Source organism: Uloborus diversus, chromosome 6 (assembly GCF_026930045.1).
Source record: "Uloborus diversus isolate 005 chromosome 6, Udiv.v.3.1, whole genome shotgun sequence".
NCBI classification, from domain to species: domain Eukaryota; kingdom Metazoa; phylum Arthropoda; class Arachnida; order Araneae; family Uloboridae; genus Uloborus; species Uloborus diversus.
In genome coordinates, this window is record NC_072736.1 from 145,378,263 (window position 1) to 145,402,327 (window position 24,065).

A 24,065-nucleotide genomic window follows, 5' to 3' on the forward strand; every position below is an offset into this window, starting at 1 on the left:
GTATCCTTTGCGGAGTTTAGGGCTATGAACTTTTGCTGGGGTTTATAGTTTTTTTTTAAATTTATTCATTTTATACAAACAGTATCAGACGAAATACAGGGTAATTAATGTGATCAGAAAACATTACAATTTAAAATTCATTTTACTCACTTCGTAATCTGAGATTTATGAGGGCAAGGCAGAGCCGATTAATACAGCTACAATAAACTCAACTGATGTAATAACTACAACCGTATTGAAGAATTCACGTTTTTCATTTTTTCTGTAAACAAATGGGAAAAATCGCATATTTATCTTAGTAATTAGCAGTACTGTGTTGTTTTAGTTTTCGAGGAAAACATAAACTGATTGTAGATGAAGGATTTATAATTTTTTTTATTTTACTATTTCATTTCTTTAAATATGACTTCTGAAAACGTTCTTTTTGAAATTGTCATAGGAACGTACGAGAAATTTCTTCTTGGTTACGGTGTTGAAATACAATCTGATGTAAGTTTTAAAAATCGAAGTTTGTATTTTAAATTATGTGATAGAAACCCGTTTGCTTTTCAATACGAAAATTTTAAATGTTTGCAATCTTGCACGCCTATTAGATATTTTTTCTTTAAAAAAGGCTGTTTATTACCTTTCTTTTGTATGTAAACAAGTTATTTTAACAACTTCGGGTATTTTTTTCGCATTAATCGACTGATTTCTTTCCAGTTGTGTTTCAGCTTCTGTCTAATAATATGCATTATAGATGCATTTATAGTTATGAGCAAGAAAATCAGAAGATTGTTCATTCTTTTGATCTTTTCACTGAAATCGTTCATTTAAAAATGCCGCTGGTGATCTCTCTGCAAGGCATACCCGCTTACATTCAAAATGTTTCATTCAATCAGTAATATTCTTTTAAGGAAAACAACTAAAATTACCTTAAAGTAGGAAAATGTGCCAAGTGCCAAAATTAATCAAAAAATATTTTATTTTGGTTCAGATGTAGAAAGTTTAGCCGGGGTAGCAAATAATTTAATTTCAAAAACAGAACTCGCCTGCATATTAGGGAGTTTCAAAATTATCCCACAGTAGGGATAACAACAACAACAAAAAAGCATGAAGTTTTGAATTCAGGTAAAAAATAGACCATAATAATTCAATCAAAATTCTTCGGATACTGAATGTAAAATTGTGAGACTTATAAGTCTCCAAGCTAGTTAAAAAGAAAACCAAATTAATTTTGATGATAGTCCAAAAAAGAGATGAAGAAATTTTTAGAATTAGTCTAGGCAACAAAAAGCATCAGAAGAATTTTAACAGACCTGTTAAAATTCCACATCCTACCCCACGCACCTGTGCGTGGGGTAGGATGTGGAAAGTTCAAACATTTTGTCAGTAGCCTAAACAAGTTACAAAATATTACTAATGGATACATTGAAAAAATGCTAATGAAGTACAAAACAGGTAAAAAAAATGATTAAAGCAAAAAATAAAAAATTTTCTACATGAACATATTGAGGAAAGGGAGATTTGAGATTGATTGAAAGTTTTAAAAGTTTGAAGATGATTTTTATTGTAATTTGAAGGAAAAGAAAAAAAGGTTTTATCACCAAGTGCACCAATACAATGTTCTAAACTGTTCACTGTTCAGAAGAAAAGACATATATTTTTTTGGAGATCGTTCTGACCCATTCATTTTAAGGATTCGTTCATTTATGAACGAGACATCCCCAGTTCTAAAAGTATTTTTTCAGGATAGATATCACGGAACTATTTGATCATATGGAAGTAGCTGTCTAAAATAGTTTTATTCTTTATTTGTTTTTAAAGGAAAGAAGGTAGAGTAGCATAGCTGCTAATCTGTTAAAAGCAACTTTTCATAGGAAAAAACATTTCTCTTTAAACTTGATGAAAATTTATAAATATTTTGAAATCTAAGAAGTATTAAGCCTCATTTCAGCTGTTTTTCAATGATGTGTTTTAAATGGAAAAATGCATGACTATCCTGGAGAAAGAGTAACCAAGAATCACATTGTTTTCCATGTGTAATGTAAAAATAAGAAATAATAATGCATAATTGCTCAAAAATTGCAGAGTCATGCATACATTCCAACCGTGTTGAGCAATACTGGATTTATTCAGCTGTTGTTTTCTCATATGGCTTTGATGTTCTTTCAAGCGAAATTTCGAAGAACGACAGGTCTACATGAAATGCACCGCCAACTCAGTCCTCGGCTGGAATGACTGAGTTGGCGGTGCATTTCATATATTTCTGCTATAACCGTGGCTATAGGGCAGTAACTTACTGAAAAAAAACGACAGGTGTGTCCGATGTATCCGAGTCTGCAATTCCAATCAATTTTATAAATCCCACAACAATTAAGAGGGTGAATAGAATTTTTAAGAGATGATTCTTCTCTTCGCCTAATAGAACATCAAAGCTGTGTGAGAAAACAACAGCTAAATAAATCCAGTATTGCTCAACCAGGGCCATAACCAGAAAATAATTTCAGGGAGGGTTAAAAACTTTCATGAGGAGCTTCGCGCTATTTGTGCTAATGTTCAAGTCAACAGGTTATCTATTATGAAAGCGTTTTATGCAATTAATATACATATGAAGGACATTTGAGTTTTGGAACAATTTTTTGGAAATTTTTAAATACAAACGAACATTTAATTGTCAAACCGAACTTTGTGGGGGGGGGGGGTGAACCCCCCTTGTATACGGCCCTGTGCTCATCACTGTTGGGAGTCGAATCACTCTTTTGATTTTAACTCTTATCAAATTATCCAAAAATGCCTCAATTATGGATCTTTATTTTTGGAAATCTTTCCACATCCTGAGGAACCGGTCTAATTTAGTTGAAGATCTCACTTCACTTCCATATTTTTCTTCTATGTGGACTCCATTTTTATAATTGGTTTTGCTTTTCTATTATTTTTATGTAAATGTGTGTACATTTCTTCCTTTTATTTTTTAATTTTTCGCTTCCTTATTTCGTTTTGTGATCAACTAATTCCAATTTGTTTATCCTTCACTCTTTTTGGAACAAATCTGATATACCCCCCTCTTGGTGACTTTTTCCTGTTGGCGCCAAAAAAGCGTCGCCAAGAAAACTATGTATGACGTCATATGTCATACATCGTTCTTAGCGATGCTTTTTTAGCGCCAACAGGAAAAATTCAAATTATGTCATTAATTATTTAATGAAATTAATGCATTAATTTTTTTCCGTTGTTTCTCCGGGATACGAGCCCTCGGTCTCATAGTACTTTCGTAATGAGACCCCTGCCTCGGTCTCATTACGAAAGTACTATGAGACCTCGGGCTCGCCAGTTATCCCTCCGACTTTTAATATACATCACAGTCGGATATAAGTCACAGATCTCCTCCGTTCAGTATACAATAAAGTCACAGATTTTATGTGAAATTAACACCATTTTTGTGCTACAAAAATGCCAACCAGACCAAAATACAAACTACCAGAAACACACTAAAAACACAATAATTCAAAATATGTTCACTTACCTTTTTTACTTTTCTTTTACTTCCTCACGTGAGGCAGTGCACATATGTTCCGCTCTTAGGGAAATTATCCCATTTTTTATTATCATTACTTTACAAAAATATTTAAATTATGTTTGTTTTGACAAAAAAATTCCAAAAAAAACAACCTTATTTTACTTGTATTTTGTACTCCACCCAATTAATTTCGCGAATTATTTCCAAAAACTTTACAAACATATCCTCATTTTTGTATTCACAATTTTTTTTGTATAAATAATAAGCTAAATAAAATTTAAAATCCCCTAATCTATTATATGTTGGTAGAGTACTTTTAACGTGTCTCCATGTGGATTCAGTTGTGTTAGTGTGACATTTAGTTTCTGGATCTACAAAATTAAGTTTATGGTTGACTGTTAAATGCTCATACCCCTCCTCCCCCAATGTATCATATGCCCTCCAACAATCGGAGTGCACCGTCGTGCCTGGTAGTATCCACTGCTTAATTGCCAAAAATAGAGTTTCCCTACCCCTATCCCCAACAGCAACCAAAAAAGTTTTCCCCGAACCCCGTTCAACCCCCCCAAAAACCCATTGTCCCTCAACTGCATGTCCCTGATTATATTTTCTTTTCCCAAATTTAGATTCATCAACTTCAATAACTTTCCCAACCCCCCCTATTTGTTCGGATTTTAATTCAATGTAATTTAATATTTCTTCATTAATACAATTTCGCCAATCGGCTAAAGTTTGTGATGAAAAAAAATATTGACTTTCAATATCAGCAGTTTTGGTCCCAATTAAAATCTCATATGTTATCAAAAAAATCTCCTCTATTTTCAACTTGCTAGAACTAAACCATGACCCACTCCTGATCGTTGCTTCTTTTCCACAAACAACACCCCCAATAACCTTTCTACAAAAAAAAATTAACCCATCTGAACATTTTTTAGTTTTTTTAATTTTCATAACAGAATTACATCTAGAACATAACATTTCATTCTTAAGTAAACCAATTTCCCTTAAAAATTCTAAAAAAACCTCTTTATTTTCAATTAGTTTAAATATAAAAAATCTATTTAGGACTCCGGTACGTCCAAACGTTGGACGACCTGACGAAAAAGAAAAAGAAGATTCATTCAAAAATTTCAATTGATACTTTTGGACAACATCACAAACCGAACTCATAATTAAAATAGAAAATTCAACTAAATTAACATTAAAAAACAACAAGAAAAAGAATACTCTAAAAGCGGAACATATGAGCACCTACCTCCTACCACACAGACACGTGCAAAAAGACAGACTTCGAGAAACTACTTTCCAGCGTTCAAGTTGCAAAACGAGGGTTGCCAAGTTATCGCCTTATTGGCGATTTTCGTATCGAGCGAAAAATTAAAATCTCGCCAAGAGGGGGGCATATCAGAGGAGAGCCCTCTTTTTTTTTCTGCATTTCTCCATTTGTTACATTGCTTCGGTACATAATTTTTCTTTGGGTAAATGTATTGCTAATTTATTTGGAGTGGTTTCATTTTTAGACAATTTGCATTGTTTGTGGGATTTCTCGGAAATTTATTACTTAAGGGTTTTTTCCTGATGGAATTGCAAAATAAATATCAACTCCAGGTGTCATTTTGTCTTTTTTGTTTTGTTAAATTCCATTTTTTGGTATTTATACTGTCTCCTGTTTCACTGTGTTGCTTTCCTCGGATGGCTTTTCATCCAGAAGCTTGCACTTTGCATTAAAAAAGGGGTTCCTGTAACACCAAAACGCGTGTCTGAAGTAATTTGCAATTTTTGTGCTTCAAAACGTTGATTAATTCATTCATTTAATTTTCAGCACAATGGTATTTATCAGCTATAGGTTGTTATTATCTAAATTAGTCAAATCATTAATCAGTCATTAATGTTTCGTAAAATGTTATTTTTGTAAATTGTTAAATCAAATTTTTAGACAGAAACTTGCTTTATTATTATTATCATTTTAATTGTGAGATTTTAAACTGAAAGTTTTCTTTCGTTTTTTTTTTTTTTTTTTCAATTTTTCACGCATACATTAAAGGAAAAAATATTAAAATTTTTACCCTAAACATTTCTGCTAACTGGGATTAATAATGTACTTTAATTCTATTTTGTGTATACATTTGATCAGAAAATTTGCAACTAGTGCATTGGTGTACATGGAAATTAAGTTATCTTAGAGCTTGTGTTAACAAAGTTTAGTTAATGTTTTCAAATGGAGTACTGAGCAAAAAAGAAATATTTTAAAAAATAATAATATTCAAGTGTTAATATCATACATTTCTGAATACATAAAACTTTGTACTAGGAATTTCAAATTTTTCCTGAATAGAAATAAACTGTTTCAAAAGAAAGCAAGGGAAAAAGAAGGTGTTTTACACAAAATTTCTCTTTTCTTTTCCAGACCATTCCCAACTCTAATTCAGACATAATCTTGTTGTTTATTGTGTTTTCATAAAACTTTTTATCTCTAGTTAACTTTGACTTTTATTTTTCTCAAGGCATTCATCATGAAGCCGAGCTTTTCAGTTGAAGCTCATCATCAAACAGTGAAATGTATCGCTTCTTCAGCAAAATATCTTGCATCTGGAAGTACTGATGAGACCATACAGCTGTTTAATATGAATACTAGGAAGGAAATGGGAGCTCTTTTGCACCATAACGGTAATGAAATTCCAATGCTTTCCTCATTTTCAACCAATTGTAAATTTTATTGATAAACTAGAAAACTGCCCGTCAAGGTATGACGGGTTAAAATTGCTTCTTCATTTGAACGAAGCAATTGCCGTTTTGGTGATATTTTGTTAGTTGACATTTTAACTTGAACTCCAGTGGATTAACCTTAAACTCCAGTAGGTAGCATTGATTGTTGACCACTTTTTCGTTTCTTCATTCTCCTTAAATGACAGTCTTACCAGTAAAACAGTTAAGTTACTGGACCCAGTTCAGTCTTAATAAATAAAGCATTTCCCTGCATGTCAAACATTACCAAAACATATTATCAAATTATCATGCCTTGTTGATGATGTCAGGAGCGTTACTCGATCAGTGAATTCGCTATTATATATATATCGGGATTTTATTTGAGACTTATTGACAAGGAATTCTATGAGAAAAGAGCTTAAATTCCTTGGCTTTTTTCATGTAGAATTGTGGATTGAGAGTACTGCCTGACAGACCTAGGTAATAGAGATGAACACACTAACACTGTGCGCAGAAAATTTTTTAAAGTTGCTGACAGTTTTTACTTTTTTTTATAAAGTTATTTTTTTACTCTAGTTTTCTTTTGGTAACATTTCTTAATTTCGCTGATTGTGTGCAATAGCTTCTGTTACATGTGAATGAACTTTTAATTAATCATGACGTTTCCGTGCTAATCTTATAGTGGCACTTCATTTGCATAGAACTTAAAATTTTTGCTGTTGGGTTATATAGGACATCAAATGCAGACAGTTTTAGGGAATTCATTTGAATTTGCAGACAGTTTTGTCAAGGCCTGCTGCCTGAGTAAAAACTCCTAATAAATATTTGACTGAAGATTATGGTTGGAGCTTTTGCTGTGTAATCAGGGGCGACTCCATGGCCACACAATTCGGGCAAAAATTTTGTAAGTGGGCACAACGGGCAAAAAATTTTGCGGCCATCAGTGCCGCTGAGTTTCTAAGTACCAAGGGGGGGGGGGGGGGTTTAGTAGTTCCATAAAAAAAATAATCAATCAATAAATAAATAGAACTTTGTCCATTCTAAAAGAGGATTATTTAATTCTTATTTATTTTTTAAAAAATATGCAATTTGGAAAATGTAAGTTTAAATAAAATTTTCATTTTTATATTTTTTTCAAAAAAAAAAGTAAATAAGTGCAAAGTTGGCAAAAAACTGCATTTTAGATAAAATAGCTTTAGTACAGCCTCCAAAGCAATGGGGATAAGATAGAATTTTGCAGGTAAATTTTTACTTTTCAAGAAAGCAATTTAAGAAACCAAAAACCGTCTGATTTTTGGAACATTTTATGTTTTTTTCAACAATTTGCATTGCAATAAACATCCAATTTTGTTTTTGGTAATTTGGGCAAATAAGAGTCTTGTCTACTTTTAATTTGGTAATAAATATGAGTTATTTATTTATTTATTTATTTATTTATTTTTTGCATTACATTGGACTCTCTCTATCTTAATACTGTGAACACCCAAATATGCTAAGCATGTTTTAATGGTCCAGGCGAATTCGTATGCATTATCCAGTCTCCCGCTATAATAAACACCCCCATTGTCTGAACACTTCTGTTCGGTTCCATGAGCCTTCAGAATAGAGAGAATTTCCATAATCAAAAAATATATATTTATTTGTAATTAATGTAGTTAATACTAATGTATTACTATTTTACTTTTCACAAAGTGGGGGCCCTTCGAAAATAAATCAACCAAGGGCCCTGCAAATGCAAGGACTGCCACTGTGCATGATGTATCAAGTACCCTGTGTGCCAGCAATACAATTCTCGCCATAAAACTCAACATGTACTTATTTCAGGTTCTGTAACAAGTTTAACATTTCATGGTTCTTATCTAATAAGTTGCAGTGAAGACAACACAATATGTTTGTGGTCTACAAATAATTGGGAATGTCTAAAGACCTTACAAGGACACAAGTAAGTTTTTTGGATACTACTTTATTTAATATTAGTAGTACCCGTATGGCTTTGCCCATAGTAGAAAAATTAAAAGGTCTTTTGGTTTACCTGTATATTTACAAATAATGTATGGTGAATTTCTCACCAATTTGCTCGGTTCCACAATATGATAACTTAGTAATTTACTCGGTCATCTTATGCTCGGGAAAATGTTTTTAAAATTGGAATAGAAAAAGAACAAAATCGAATTTTCAAAAAATCGCTTCGAGTCGCAAACCCCTATGCTACAAACTAACTTTGTGCCAAATTTCATGAAAATTGGCCGAACTGTCTTGGCGCTTTGCGCATCACAGAGATCCAGACATCCTCCAGACATTCAGAGAGACTTTCAGCTTTATTGTTAGTAAAGACTACTAGTACACGCATGGCTTCGCCCGTAGTAGAAAATTAAAAGGTTTTTTGGTTTGCCTGTCTATTTACAAATAATGGGTGATGAATTGCTCGCCAATTTGTAATGTTCATTTGCTTGCGTATGTAATGGTTCCACGTTATGATAATTTGGTAATTTACTTTTCCACATTGTGATAATTTGCTCTGAAATTTATTCATAAAATTGGAACAGAAAAAGAACAAAATTGAATTTTTGAAAAAAAAATTCGAGGTGCACACCCCCATGCTACAAACTAACTTTACCAAATTTCATGAAAATCGGCCAAACGGTCTAGGCACTATGTGCGTCACAGAGATCCAGACATCCAGACAGATTTTCAGCTTTGTTATTAGTAAAGAAAATTAGAACTTTAGAAAATATGGGTCATAAAATTCCAGATGGATCTCTATGTTATCATACTTAGATTAGCTACATAATATAATGGAGGGGGGGGTGGAGCTTGGTGATCACCCTCTAATTGTATCTTTGAACCCTTGTATATGCACCGTTTTTCATTTTTTCTGCCTGTGTTAAGAGTGCATTAACTGTCAATTAATTTTTATTCGTTGTGTTCGACATTTATTTTTGATGAAGCTAATCTATGAATTTTTTTTTACAGAAGTGGTGTAAATTGCATTTCAGTTCATCCTAGTGGAAAAATGGCCCTGTCAGTTTCAAAAGATAAAACACTTAGAACATGGAATCTTATTAAAGGACGATCTGCATATGTTACTAATATTAAAAAAGGTAATGCTTTGAACTTGAGATTTTAAGCAGAATTATTATTATTATATTTATTTATTTATTTATTTATTTGTTTTTATTATTTATTTTTACTTTATTTTTGTACTTTTAGTTTTTATTTTTTTAGCTTTCAAATTTGCATTAAACCTCTGAATGTTTTTCTTAATTGATTAAAAAAATAATAAAACCCTTTCTCAGTTTGTCGTCTGTATTTTTTAAAGCATGTATGTTCTTGTTAAATTTTCTTAAAACGAAAGTACAAAAAAAAAAAAAAAAAAAGAAAGAAAAGTTTTTTTCATGTTGCTGTCTTACATTATATTGTGGTTCATTGGTATTTTTAGATGCTGAATTGGTTCAGTGGTCTCCTGATGGTTCTTTTTTTCTAATAAGCCATCGTAATATTGTTGAAATATTTTCAGTCGAAGTATGTTATTTTGCATATTAAAATATTATCTGTTATTTCTTGTCTTGTGTATATCTCAATACTTTATTCATAATTCTGGAAAATATGTACTGGCTCTAAAAAATTTGTAGTTTTTTTTTTTTTTTTGATATTTCATTAAAAAAATGTAAATGCATTTTACTCATGCTCTGAAAGACTTTTTTAAATTGTACTGAATTATTAATATATATTGCAATGAAAAACTGAGTTAAAAATGTTGTTACATTGAAATAAATGCAAACATGAAATTATTTTCTTAGTATTGTGCTAAAATATACTTTAGTTGCCATACAGAATCATTTAATCCTTGTGTCTTAGATCAATTTAAACTTCATGATCTACATGGTGAGCATTATAGAATGTTATTTTTATCATTTCAATTTATTCACTTATTTATTTATTGTGTAATTAATGTTTAATTCATTTTTTTCTTAATGATTAACAAATAGAAAAGACTAATAATGTGTAAAAAAAAAAAAAAAACTCTTAAAATTTGAATTCTTGAGTTTTTTATTTTTTTTCTAAGCTTACATAAAGTAATCAAGATGTGTGACTATTATTTCAACATACATTCAAAAGTTTCATGGTAAGATTTGTTATATTTTTAATTAAATTATTTTACGTATCTTGTTATCTATATAAACAGAGACACTAATAACTTATTATGTAATTATTTACTAATGTGTTCAAAATCAAGTTTTATTCATTCTTGGTTTAATTTTTTTTCCAGAAATGAGCACAAAATCTTTTATTTAAAAAAATAATAAATAAATAAATAAATAAATAAACCCTCTTTCCGGCAACAATGAGGAAAAAAAACTCTTATTTTTTATCACAGAAAATTAGTGTTTTAAATATTTCATAATCTATATTTGTTGCCTATACCAATATGCCTCATAGTTATAGCTTTATAATATGAAGTCTGTAATATCTCTCTCCATCCCTCAGAAAATGCAACATAATGTTTCTATATAGCAATGAAACAAAAAAAAAAAAAAAAACTTAAAAATGCCGTATGAATTTGCGCAGCCACTAAATAACTACGATGTTGAGTCTCTAGTTCCTGAAATATACTGTCTATCATTGGTTATGTTTGGTTTTATTTATAACAGTATTTAACTTGATGTACATGTATATTTTTAGTTATTTGTTTCAGTATATTAATTCTGTTCTTTCCCCTACAGAATGCTGCAGTTCTTCATACAATCGATTTTCAGCACAAGATCTGTGATATTACATTTTTAAATGTAAGTTTTTTTTTTTTTTAACACGTTAAAATGCTGTTATTCTTTAAATCAACACTTGTGCTAACAATTTGGAAGACTAATTCTTCTCAAATAAAAATTCTGCAATACAGTTCTCAGTCAAAAAGTAATAAAATGAGATTGAATATTTATATCAATGGAATCAATGTTTTTTTTTAGCTCTGATTTCTCAGATTACCACGATGGCAGTTGCTTTTAATGTTTATTTAGAGAGCGAAGTTTTTGTTGTCACAGTTAAAAATAGTCTGTCATTTGATTTTATTCATATTTTTTTAGGGCTTAACCGCTTAACTCAAGTATACTCTACATTTAAAAAAAAGAGTTTTTTGTTAAAATTACTTTTTTTCAGGAAAATGCTTTAATATAGATGAGCTTAAACAGCAAAACTTCATTCAAACACAAAATTTCCAGAATACTAATTCCCATCATTTAAGATTGATAAGAAATAAAAGTACATTATATCATAGCAGTGGCGACTCGTGGCTTAATTTGGTTGATGGGCCCGCTGATATCAGGGGCGCCCTGATGGAGGTCATTGTGGCCTCCAAAAAGTTTCTTTATTTGGCAAATTTGGCATCCATATAGCTTTTCAGGTCTAATGTATCTTCTAATTATGTTTTAGTATGTATGCATGCTTTATTTATATCATTCGGTAAAGTTCGGAGTTTCATTTTGTAAATTGAGAACTCAACCACTCTCCTCCCAAAAGGTCGGGTTGCCTCTGACGATTGTATAAAGTTTTCACAAGTAAAAGGAAAACAGATAAAATGAAGAGAACCAAGGTGTGCGTGCCAAATAATAAGGCAATGAAGACCAATAAGACCAACCCCCCTTTTCCTATACAGAATAGCAAAAATAAGATTGTGACTGGGATCATGCAGCAGCATTAACTTTCACTTTAACATGCTTCGTTATTATATGAGATAGTGAGAAGCAAAAGGATGTAAGTGGACATTTTCAAGTTTTGAGTGAAACGCGTTTAAAGATCAGATCCTAGGTGGGCTTTCATAGATTTTTTTTTTCTAAATCATGCTGTAGAGCAGCACTTACCAGGGCTACTAGTGCTATCTCTTGCCCTAAGACAGAAGAGAGGTTCACCTACCATTTGTACTGGTTATCTCCAAATTTTTAATTTTGCCACTTACATCCCTTTGCTTCTCACTGCCTCATATATATCAAATTACGAAACTAGTAAAAAAAAATTCTAGAAACACAGTTTACTTAATTACCAATATATTCTTTTTATACGAAATTTAAATTACTTTAAATTTTTATTGTGTAATAATGAGGAACGCATGCATTTTTTATATTTTTTTTAATGAAAATTTAGGCCATTTTATAACGATAGACACCAATTTCAATTCATTCAGGCGGCTAGTTATTTTTTAATTAATTCTTAAAGTCTCCCGATTAGCCCCGCCCCCTTAGTTTCCCCCATCTCTGCTGATGACGTCAAGATTCATTCCCGCTCCCCACTCCTTCTGGCACTGGACGCACGTGCGTGTATCAAGATGGCTCACGCACAAACTGCCGAACTACAAGTGCTCTACTGTATCTCATTGCAAATATTCAGCATCGTACACAACATGTTAAATATTTTTTTTTGTACCAAGAAAAGATAAAAATAGTGCAGTGCCATCAGCACTATTAAAAAAGAGAGAGAGAGAAAATTAAATTGTATTTTTCATTGTTCTGTAGCAAAAATTTTATAGAAACTAACAGAATTGTATATTAATTACAAAAAATTGTTTTGCTTTAGAAAAGCTATCCCTGATCTCTCACTCTTTTTTTTTTTTTTTTAATTCTTCGAATTGAAATTAGTTTATTTTCTTTGAGCATAGAATGTTACTTTTCATGTATTGATTTATTTCATTTTGCTCTGCTTCAAATATTGCATTTAAAACAGTTATTGAAATCAAAAGTCTCGATTTGAATTTTGAGTAATTTTTAAGATTAAAAAAAAATGAAGGGACTTTTTAAATGATTTGCATCTCTAATCTGCAAAATTCTTGAATAAGAATAATAATAAATAAATAAAAGACTTGAAGAGCAAACAATAAAAATGAGGAAAAAAACGTATTGAAAAAATATTAAATTCTCAAAAAATTTTAAATTTTAAATCATATTCCTAATATTAAAATCATACTTCAAAACATATTTTTAAAAATTACAAAATTTAAAAGTGGTTACAATAAAGATTAATATAGTTTTCATTTCTTAATTTGTATTATTTTGCTCTGCTGTAACTTCTGCGTCTAAAACCCGGGTCGTGCGAAGACGTGACGTTAATTCCCCCCCCCCCCCCACACGAACAGAGGAATGAAGGTGGTTCGTTGTAACTTCAATGAACAATAGACGAATGTCTTTGTAATTTAATTTTTAATGAACGAAACAATCTGAATTATATAGGTAGTAAATATTTAAAAACTAGTAAATGAAACTTTATTAAGTGTTCGCTTTTCACAAACAATTTTCGAAAAGAGGAATACTGTTGAAAAAACTAAATTATATTTATCTGTAACATGTCACTATACAAGATAAAAAACAAGCAATCAAAAATTAATTCAGTACACATTTAAATCAATCTGAAAAATGTCTAAGAATTTAAAAGCACAAAAATAATGAATATTAATTAACCTAACACATTACATCTTATTTTTCAGATATATAATATAAATTTTAACTGGCTAAAAGTAAAAAAAAAAGATTTTAAGAGAATAGGGTTGTGTTTCCGAAATTTAGAAACATTTTCCTGAAAGAGCCTGCGTAAAAACATAGGATTTGACCATTTTTTAATTTTTTGACAAAGTTTAATATTTTTAAAAATTATTTTAATCAATGCACAGATTCAATTTTCCTTTCTACGCTTCTGCACATGACATCACAAGTGATAAAATGCCATTCACTGATGCCATTAGCGCAGAGCGCAATATTTAATTAGCTTCTGAATTATCATAACTTGGAAACGCGCTAGACAGCAAGGATAAACATTCAGAGCGCCAGTGGCGTGCGTGCCAAAGTTCATCACTTGTGACGTCATAAAGACCACACCTTATTTGAGAAATCGGACATTTTGAAAAATTAAAAATTAAACGTTTTGAAAATAAAAGATTTTCCTGGCTCCGTGTTATTTCTTTTTCATTCTATAAGCTTCAGTGAATAAAAGTAGTACTTTTGACTGAAGGAAACAACCCCATTAGGAAAAAAAAGCACGTAAATATGATGAACAAAGGTAGAGAACGGTAAAGTTGATATCTGTTTAATGTTTTAAAGTATTAAATTAAGAAGGTTTATTCCCCCATATTCCATGCGGAGGGAGGTATCTTCCTAACTTTGGCACTAGCAATTTCTTTGATAACTTCTTAATTTATTTTTTGAGAGTTATTATTTTTCATGGCTAAAATGGAAAGTAGTCTTCATTTGCTCTGCCTCATTAATGAACACAAATACTGTTTTATGAATGTCAGCATCTTTTGCAAGCTGTGACAGTCACTCAGGCCTGATTAAGGCACAGGCCTACTAGGCCTGGGCCTGGGATCCATCTTCCTAAGGCCCCCCGAATTTTTAAAAAGCCTATGCACAGCATTAAACAATCCTGTATTTTTGTGAAAATGAAAAAAAAAAAAGAAACATGTTTTAAGTAAATAATAAACATTATTTTGCGTTGACTTAAAGTGATAGAATGGGGGGGGGGGCTTCCAAAGCATTGTAGGCCTTCGGCCTCACTTTTAGTTAGTCAGACCCTGCAGTCACTGGCACTGGTCTAGTTTGTAAAATTCTGAGTGGTATCTATAAATATAGAAATAAATCTTTCATTTTTGTTTTATTTATAAATTTTAAAATTTTACTTTAAAGTGACTTTATTTTAAACTAGTTAATGATGTACAGCTCAAAATGAATTTTTCTTGTGACGGGTTTTCAAAGGGGGGGGGGGGGTTCTCAATAAACCCTACGCCCATGAATATAGAGGCATCAATAAATGCTTTGTATTTAATTTATTGTGTAAACAATTGTACTTTAAAGTAATTTATTTGTGAATAAAATACTGATGTCCAGTTCAAAGTCAATTTTCTTGTCAGAAATTCGGGGGTTCAGGGTGGGTAATTCAGCGAGGATATACATCTCTTTCTCTTTTGAAGATCAAAATACGAGCACCTTTCATTTACAATAAACAACGGCAAACCACGTTGCACCCCTATCCCCTTCTCGGAACCGGTCCTATTGTAACCTGGAGACTGAATCTTGACGTTGAGCATGCTCCTCCTCTTTTTGTGTCACGTGAGCTTCGTTCCGTTTTTAGCTAGTTTTAAGTTGTAATTTTGAAGAATCCAGGTCATTTTTTTAAAAACTGAGTTGATTTTTGGGAGTTTTAAGTAGAAGACTATTCAAATCAATCAACATTTCGTAATTACCCGACCCATGCAGGTTCCTCATTTAGGTTTGCTCCGCGTTAGAATACTCTAGCGTAAAAAAGGCGTGACAATAAGGCCAACACGATTAAGACTTATTACTTTAACCAAATATCATAGCTTATAAGAAAATTGAAAAAAATCTCACAAAATGAAGATTATTTTAGGTGCAGCTTTTAATTTAAAAATATAAAGCTTAACTCTTATTATATTAGCATGACTCCCGCCTCCCTCTGCACCACCACCGTCGGCCGGCCGCCTCACGATGCTTCTCCTCTAGTGAAAACAGTCTCCTGGTCGCTTCCATATCCTACATACACACGCATACACACACATATATAAATACACACACCTACAGACACTCACGCCTGCACACTGACACAAACACATGCCTACACACACACACACCTGTACACAGACACAAACACACACGCCTACACACACACACACACACTCCTGATTGCAGAAAACATAATTTGAATTCAAGATGTACAAATTCAATTTTTTGTTTTTGTTTGTTTACTTACGATATAATGGTAATTTTCATTTAAAGACAAACTAATTGAGAGGGCAGAAACTCATTCTGAGTTGTTTGGCTATCATTGATGCCTTGATTCATACCTCTTTCTCTCATCGGAGTTCAATCTAATCAAGTTTTAAAACTTTTCTTTTTACATCAGGATGATGTGTTTGCAGTTGCAGGAGAACAGGACGAAGTGCATTTGTTTAGTGTGAAATCTGGGAGTTTATGTAATACCATCAAGGCAAAAACAAATAGGTTTGAAGTTTTTTTTGTATATGTTATTCATTTAAAATCAAATCAATTCTAACTGCTAAAAGTGTTATGATATTCTGCTAGAATTTATGTGTGACCATAAGCTCTTTTTTTCCCTTTCATTTTTCTTGATATTTATTAGTTTAACACTCGATCATAAATTATTCTAGAATAAAGGCTGTTAAAGCAGTGAAAGTCAATGAAGAAAGTTTTTTGGTTACTGCTTCAAGTGAAGGACACATTAAAGTCTGGCATATTGATGATTCAAAGGTTGGTTGTAATTAGTTTTCTGTTTTTTGAGCAGCCACAAATCGCTCATTATCCTCACTTGACCAAAGTTGATGTTGCTCTGATTTTTCAAATTACTATGACAACAGTTGTTTTTAATATCTATTTAGGAAGCGAAAATTTTCTTTTCATAGTTACAAATCATCTGTTTGATTTAATTCATATTTTTTTCAGGGCTTAACTCAAGCACTGTACATTTGAAAAAAAAGGTTTTTGTGTAAAATTACGTTTTATCAGGAAAAAACATGTATATAGATGAACCGAAACAGCAAAACTTCATTTAAAAACAAAATTTCCAGATTACTTATTCCCATCATTTAAGATTAATAAGAAATAAAAATACATAACGTTATAAAATGTGAATAATCTTTTCGATAAGTGTACTGGTCGATATTGGCCTTGTTTATTTTTGCTGGCGTATCCTAATCACCATTTCTTTTTTTTTATATGGATATATCTTGTATTACCACTACTAGAAAATCAAGTCATAATAAGACGGGTACAAATTTCTTGGCCATTTCCGTTCCATTCCATTTTTAGAAACAAGAAACCCAATGAGTAGTTTCCTATCTATATTCGTGATTGCGAAAAATATAATTTGAGAATTCAAGACCTCAAAATTCAAATGAATGCTGGATGCTGAATGGTTTTTTTTTTCAATTTGATTTATGTTGCTAATAATTTTTTTTTAAACAAATTGTTTATTATTAAAACACTTTAAAGACTTATTTATTCATCCATTCTTAATGGAAAACTGAAATCATTCTTTGCCACTGCTTAAGGTGATTTTCATTTTTAATATGTCAACAAATCCAGAAATTGGCTATTTTTCCCAAAAAACAAAAAAGTCTATACATTACTTAGTATCCCTCATTCTGCAATCATAAAAAATAAATAAATAAATAAATAAAATTTAAAAAAAAAAAACAGAAAAACTCAATTTCTGTTATGTTTTTAAAATATAATAAGAACATGTAAAAACAGGCAAAAACTTTGTTTTGAAGTAAGAGCTGCAAAATGAGACTATGTAGGTACATTCAATAAAGTGATAAAATAGGGAAAAAAATTCGAGTGTAACAGTCATATTGAACTGATAAAACTAATATTGACAGTTCTTTGTGATCTTTATATAACATGTGCTACGAAATCCATAGCTTTTGTGTTTAATATGGTGACTTTTTTTCTTTCTTCTAATGTTGTAGTTTTTTTTTTTTTTTTTTTGTTAATGAGAGGTTATTCAAATACAGTAAATTCCAGATTATTGGTGTTTTATCCATCGCTCAGATTATCTATGGGTCTTTTCTATTTTTTTTAACGGTCATTAAATGTTTTTTAAACTTATGATTGTGTTATTGTTCATTTTTAGTTTTTACATATGTATATTTTTTACATTCAATGTTAGTAAATGGAATATGGCAATGTTTTTAGCTATAATTTAAATGTATGTGTGAGTGTTATTCATATTTTTTAGCTATTGTGTACAGTAGTATCGTTTTTTAACTATTATTCGGATCATCCGCGTCTTTCGCGTATCCACGGTTACCATGTCACCCTCTTCTGCGCATAATCGAGAGTCTACTGTATATGTTACCTCCAGTTTTGTATAGTTGATGCTCTAATTATACATATGTGTGTGCAGGGTCGGATTTGGAAGTGTGGAGGCCCCTAATCAGGGTTCGAAAAGATCATCATATTTTCGAAAATATCCGATACTTTGATATATATCCGAATATTTTGATATATATATGTATATATCGGATATTTTTGACCCGTGAAAGTTGGATATTTTCTAAAAATTTTACGGTGGGGGCCCCTTTGTTGTGGAGGCCCCGGGGCAGTAGCCCCGCCTGCTCTCCCCTAAATCCGGCCCTGTGTGTGTGTGTAATGATTCCGCCCATCCCCTTAGAGCATGGAAAATACTTCCAAATTCTGCTTTGATTTACAAATACACTAATAATGTTCTGTATTTAATGTTCAATTATTCTTTTGAAAAGTTTTGCTTATCCGAAATTTCAATACGCAGTTATTTTCTCATTTGTTACATACATAATTTGAAAAAAATATATATTTATTTCTTAGTTTAATCTTTGATTGTACATTTATTTTCTGTTATCATTCTGTAAATATTTAACCACAATAAATGAATTGCTAAAAAATCTTTTTTTTGCATTTCTGTCTCTAAATACATTTTCATTTTCTGTATCTTCATTTTATGTTTGAGAAATAAATAGAAAATTGTTCAATAATTATATTGTTTCATTTATTACTGAAAAATAATGCTTGAATCCACATGCCTGATCACACTGAATAATTATTTTGTCAAACATTTTTAATGTCTTGTAGCCGGAATGGAAGATTCATAAAGTAGGAAAAGTGAGCACTGGTTGCAGACCTACTTGTATGACAATTATTGTAAAGACTTCAGAATAAATGCTCTTTTTGCTAAAGTCTCTGATAAAACTTGGAGGTATGCTTAATTTGGCTTGTGCATATTCTCTACTCAACGTTTATTTAATTAATTTTTTTTTTTCAGGTATGTGGTGATGGTAGGTATGATTGCTTTAAGAGTAATAAAGGATTTCACTCGAACGACACATATAGGGTGATTATAATTAAAGTTGCCACTCTAATGTTAAATCTACTGGTGAGAACAACTCTTAGGCCATGGTATTTTGTTTGACCAAGGAAAAAGACGAGTTCCAAAATGTGACATTGTCAGGGCCAACTATTGTGGAAGTATGCTACACAGATAACCTCTAAACTGCAATGGAACATCACAGGGGCATATATAAGGGGTGGACTGAGGGGGCCCGCCCCCCCCCCCCCCCAAAAAAAAAAATAAAATCATGAAAAATTTTTAAATAAAACATAATTTAGTTAACGTTTGCTGAAATAATTTCCGAGCATTTAATTCCAAAAAAAAAGGAAGGAAAAAGGGAAAAAAAAACCTGCAAGAGTAGAGAGTAGCCGAGCTAAAGGCGGCATGCAACTTTTAATCTCTTCATTAGTGGCAAAATGAAAAGAAATAGATGCTTTGTACTTCGGTTTTCTGACAGTAATTTGGGACAAGTGTCTCGGGTGGAAATATTGGAGAGCTACAAATTTAAATGCGGCTCGAAGCAAATGGATCATTGACCCTCTTGAAGAGACCGAAGAGATCGATCTGAAAATTCCACTTTTAGATCTTCAGTCATGGAAAACTCCCAAGTGAGAGCACCTGATCCCCACTCTCCTCCCCAATGTCACAAAAGATTACTAGAAATTGCATTTTTACAATTTCAATTTCCGAAAAATTCAAGAGGAGAGCTCCTTCTTCAATAATTTAGTCAATAGCCTAAAATGGCACTTAAGGATTAAAAATTCAAACAATTTCCTGCAGAAATCTCTCCCCTGCCGTCACTTGTTTCTAACGCCGTCAAAATAATTTCCAAATGTGTTTTTGGAAAGGAGAGGTCCGGAATTTCTCACCCTTTTCCCTAACATCATGTAAGATAATTTAAAATTATTTTTGAGCCTCAACACTAAAAAATTATATTTTCGGGAGCGGTCTCAAAATTTTTACCTTCCCCTAACTACCAAACATAGAGCAAAAATTCATTTTTATGCCTTTAACTTTGAAATAATTCCGTGAGAGAGAGAGAGAGAGAATGCGCACTCTCCTTTCAACAAGTCATAACATTTGCATTTTTACATTTTCAATACTATTAAATTTCTGGGGGGCAGCTCTTTAGGATTTCTTTACTTAATATCATTAAAGAGAGCCTGATATGCATTTTTAGGACATTAATTCCAAAAGAATTCCTGAGAGGGTTTCTGAACTACTACCATTTCTCTAACTTAACTACCAAAGATAGTCTGAAAGCCCCTCATATGTTTCCAGTAATGAAAATTTTAACCTGAACTAACGTTTTAAAACTGAAAAATCGTAAACCTCTCAGGGGTGGGCCGCCTGTGTCTCCGAGTCCTTCCTTTTCAGAGATGGCAAAAAATTGACTTCAATAGAAATTTAGGAAGATAACTTCAATTTTTAAAAAAGCTTCAGAGGAAGTTAAAACCTCTCCTTTCTCTCTTTTTTTTTATAACCTCGCAAAAATTGATCCACCTCCAAAAATTGTAAATCTGACACTTGAGCCTTCCAATAGTTTTAAATCATAAAAAAGTTTTAAAAAAAAAGGACTTCGAAGATTTCTAGAGAAAAAGTGTAGAAATTTTGCCAATAAATATGTTTTCTAAGCTTAGTCCAGTTACTTTTTATACAAACCCTGTAGAAATAATTTTTCATATAATACGAGTATCTTTAAAAAGTTAATACATATCTTTAAAAAGTATGGTCACTATCTTCTATTTCAAACACATGTGATGTTTGAATGATTGAATTGGAGTGGTTGAATGAATGCTTTATTACTAATATATCAAAGTAAAGAGCAAAGCTTTGGTGTACTTGTAGTTACAGTTTTGTTAATTTAAATTTATGTATGTGAATATGAAATTTTGAAAAAGGCTATAAATTTGATCCCAATTAACGAGTGTATGATAAACTAAGTTCTACTGTATATGCCTTAATAACATTGATTTTATCATTTAATGCTTTCCTAAAAGATAAATCTTTTATTTTTATGTTTCAGATTGATGGAAGGACTTCAATTACTTACCTGTAAATGACATGAAACATTTATTTGTAAATAAAGAAAAAAAAATGCTTCATATTCTTGATTCTCTTGTATTTGGTTTTTTTATGACTTAGCGCACAGATATTGTAAAAGAGAGGAATTATTCTTTCCCGACATAGTTTTTATATATAACATTTTAAAAAATACAAAATGAAATCAAATGAAACCAGAATGTACTTATTAGTTAACTAGTGGTACCCGCACAGCTTTGCCTGTAATAGAAAATTAAAAGGCCTTTTGGTTTGCCTGTATATTTACGAATAAGGTATGGTGAATTTTCTCACCAATTGGCTTGTGCCCATGTTACGGTTCCACGTTATGATAATTTCGTAATTTACTAGTCCATCTTATGATGTTTGTTCTTAAAATTGGAATAGAAAAAGAACCACGAATTTTCGAAAAATCGCTTCAAGGTGCACACCCTCATGCTACAAACTAACTTTGTCCCAAATTTCTTGAAAATCAGCCGAACGGTCTAGGCGCGTCACAGAGATCCTGACAGCCACAGAGATTTTCAGCTTTATTATTAGTAAAGACAATCAAGAAAAATGGTGGGGTACATGATGACCACATATTTTCATCATAATAAGTTCATGACTACTGAATTATTAAAGAGACTTTTATTAATGAACAGAAAACTGTGCACCTGGAAAGTCTTGAAAAATCATGAATTTCGACCATGGCCGAAATTTGTCATGCAAAGTCATGATTTCAGTACTCAAAAATCAAGGAAACTGACAATTTGTCATGGATTTTAAATTCTAAAACACATATAAGTACCAAATTTTACTGATTAGACATGAGTGTAAGTTCAGATTTTTTACGTATTTCGAAACCCCGATAGCATCCCCTTCTATAAAACTCGCTCACTTTTGTTTGCTATGTGATTCTGCCGCATAGACATTAATATTTTTTGCTCACCATTATTTTAAAATCTTATTGTATTTCATACTGTGTAATGTAAGCAGGGCCGGATTTAGGGGAGGGCAGGCGGGGCTACTGCCCCGGGGCCTCCACAATAAATTTTTTACAAAATATCCTAACTTTCACTTTTAAAATGAAATGTATGTTTAGATATAAATAAGTAACAGTAATTTTAAGTCTATAAATTATAATAATCTTTACTAATATTATAAAGAGAGAGGGTGGATTTTTGTGTGTTTATATGTTCGAGGTAATCTCCGGAACCACTGCACCTATTTGAAAAATTCTTTCACTATATGAAAGGTGCTTTTTTACTGAGTAACATAGGCTATAATTCTAAAAAATCCGATAAATAGTTCTTTTTTAAATTCAAATTTAGGCCCAAATTTCACGTAATTTGCCTATTATTGGCTATTAAAGGGGTGAAAAATTACTTGCACATATTAATATTATGTATCTTTAAAAAGGGTAGAATTTTCTGCGTTCTAAACAATTTATTTCAATGCTCTAACTTAATTACGGCGGGAGTAATTTGCGTTTTTAGCTCGAACTTTTTTAGGCTTAGCTGAAATTTAGGCACTACTTTCTTCATTAAATCTATCAATAAAAAGTGAAGGAATTGTCCCAGTTTTCTTTTTGACAGCATTGGAAAAAGCAAGATTTTTTACTCCAGATCTCTCTCGACCTTTGGTCGAAAAAATTAGCTTCTATCTTCAAAGGAAAAAAAGTTACAAGCGTTTTTAAATCATATTCGAAATATGTCATTTTGATTCAGGTTGTCAACCATTTTATTTTCGCGTTTCCATGGTTACGCTTTTTGAATCAATTGTTTCATCTGATTTTCTTATTTTATTTCATGTTTCCATGGTTACGCTTTTAACATCCATTTTTCGCATTTTAATATCTTAAAAGTATTTTAATATCTGTCGTCATTGTTTGGAAGGGTAATTTTGGAAGGGTGTTTTTTTCTTTTATTTAAGTTATTCTTCAAGTTATTAAGTTATTCTTTTAATTGTTGAATATAAGTCACTTGACACAATTTTTGTTCTCAAGGTAGACCGGGCAACGCAGCTCTTAATATATAAAGATTACCGTTAATGTGATTTTATATCTTTTTGTTTGTTTGGGGAAACATTTATTGCCAAAGAAAAAACATCCGCTTCACTCGCAAAAGGTCTGGGTTCCGGTAGCGTGGTCGCTTGACACGTTAGGCGCTGAACAGGGGGTTCAGTCTAGGATTATTGTTTTAAGGCAACCGTTAATGTAATTCATTGTTTTGGTGATTTGTTTTGAAAGTAAAGAAACTTTTGATCTGTTTTTATCCAAGTGAAATGTACGACATTTTTTTTTCTGACGATGATTTTTGAATGCTCCACGGTATGTTTTTTTTTTCCGTTAGACGGATGGATTATGATAGCGTGGTTGCTGGGCAAGTTTGGCGATAAACAATAGAGCTGCGGAATTATTTTTACATTTGAAAGATATTATTTGATATCTTTTTTTGTTTAGTTGGCAAAATATTTTTAAATTGCAGTAAAAACCGCTTCAGTCGCTAAATAGAGTTTTAAAGCAATTGTAAATCTAATTTAATGATTTCACGAAAAGTTTTAAATTCCAAAGAAACTTGAATAGTTTTTTTTTTTTTTGAAAAGGTGTGTGCGCATTTTGTAAAGAAAAACGATCATTTCACATCAGAGGGGGAGGGGGCGTCAATTCCTTTTATTCAACGGATTTCCATTAAATTTTTAGCACGGGCATCGCTCTGCGGGTACTGCTAGTAGTAATATAAAAAAATAAATAGCAGTAACTTCTGGATGTATTTACTAGTAAAGTGCTGATCGAAAATATCGGTTATATACATGTATATCAAAATATTCGGATATATATCAAAGTAATGGATATATTTGAAAATAGGATGATCTTTTCGAACCCTGATTAGGGGCCTCCACACTTCCAAATCCGGCCCTGAATGTAAGACTTGCTCATTGT

General features: G+C 31.6%; 1 protein-coding gene across 1 annotated transcript; it reads left to right on the forward strand.

Moving 5' to 3' along the window:
• Nucleotides 1-254: 254 nt before the first annotated feature.
• Nucleotides 255-21,188, forward strand: LOC129224597 (p21-activated protein kinase-interacting protein 1-like). Its single transcript, XM_054859082.1, has 10 exons — nt 255-489; nt 6,004-6,166; nt 8,030-8,147; nt 9,179-9,306; nt 9,645-9,727; nt 10,930-10,992; nt 16,100-16,197; nt 16,365-16,464; nt 18,826-18,949; nt 21,108-21,188. Exons 1-9 carry the CDS (start codon nt 403-405, stop codon nt 18,910-18,912), a joined length of 927 nt encoding a protein of 308 aa, XP_054715057.1. The 5' UTR covers nt 255-402; the 3' UTR covers nt 18,913-18,949; nt 21,108-21,188.
• Nucleotides 21,189-24,065: the final 2,877 nt, after the last annotated feature.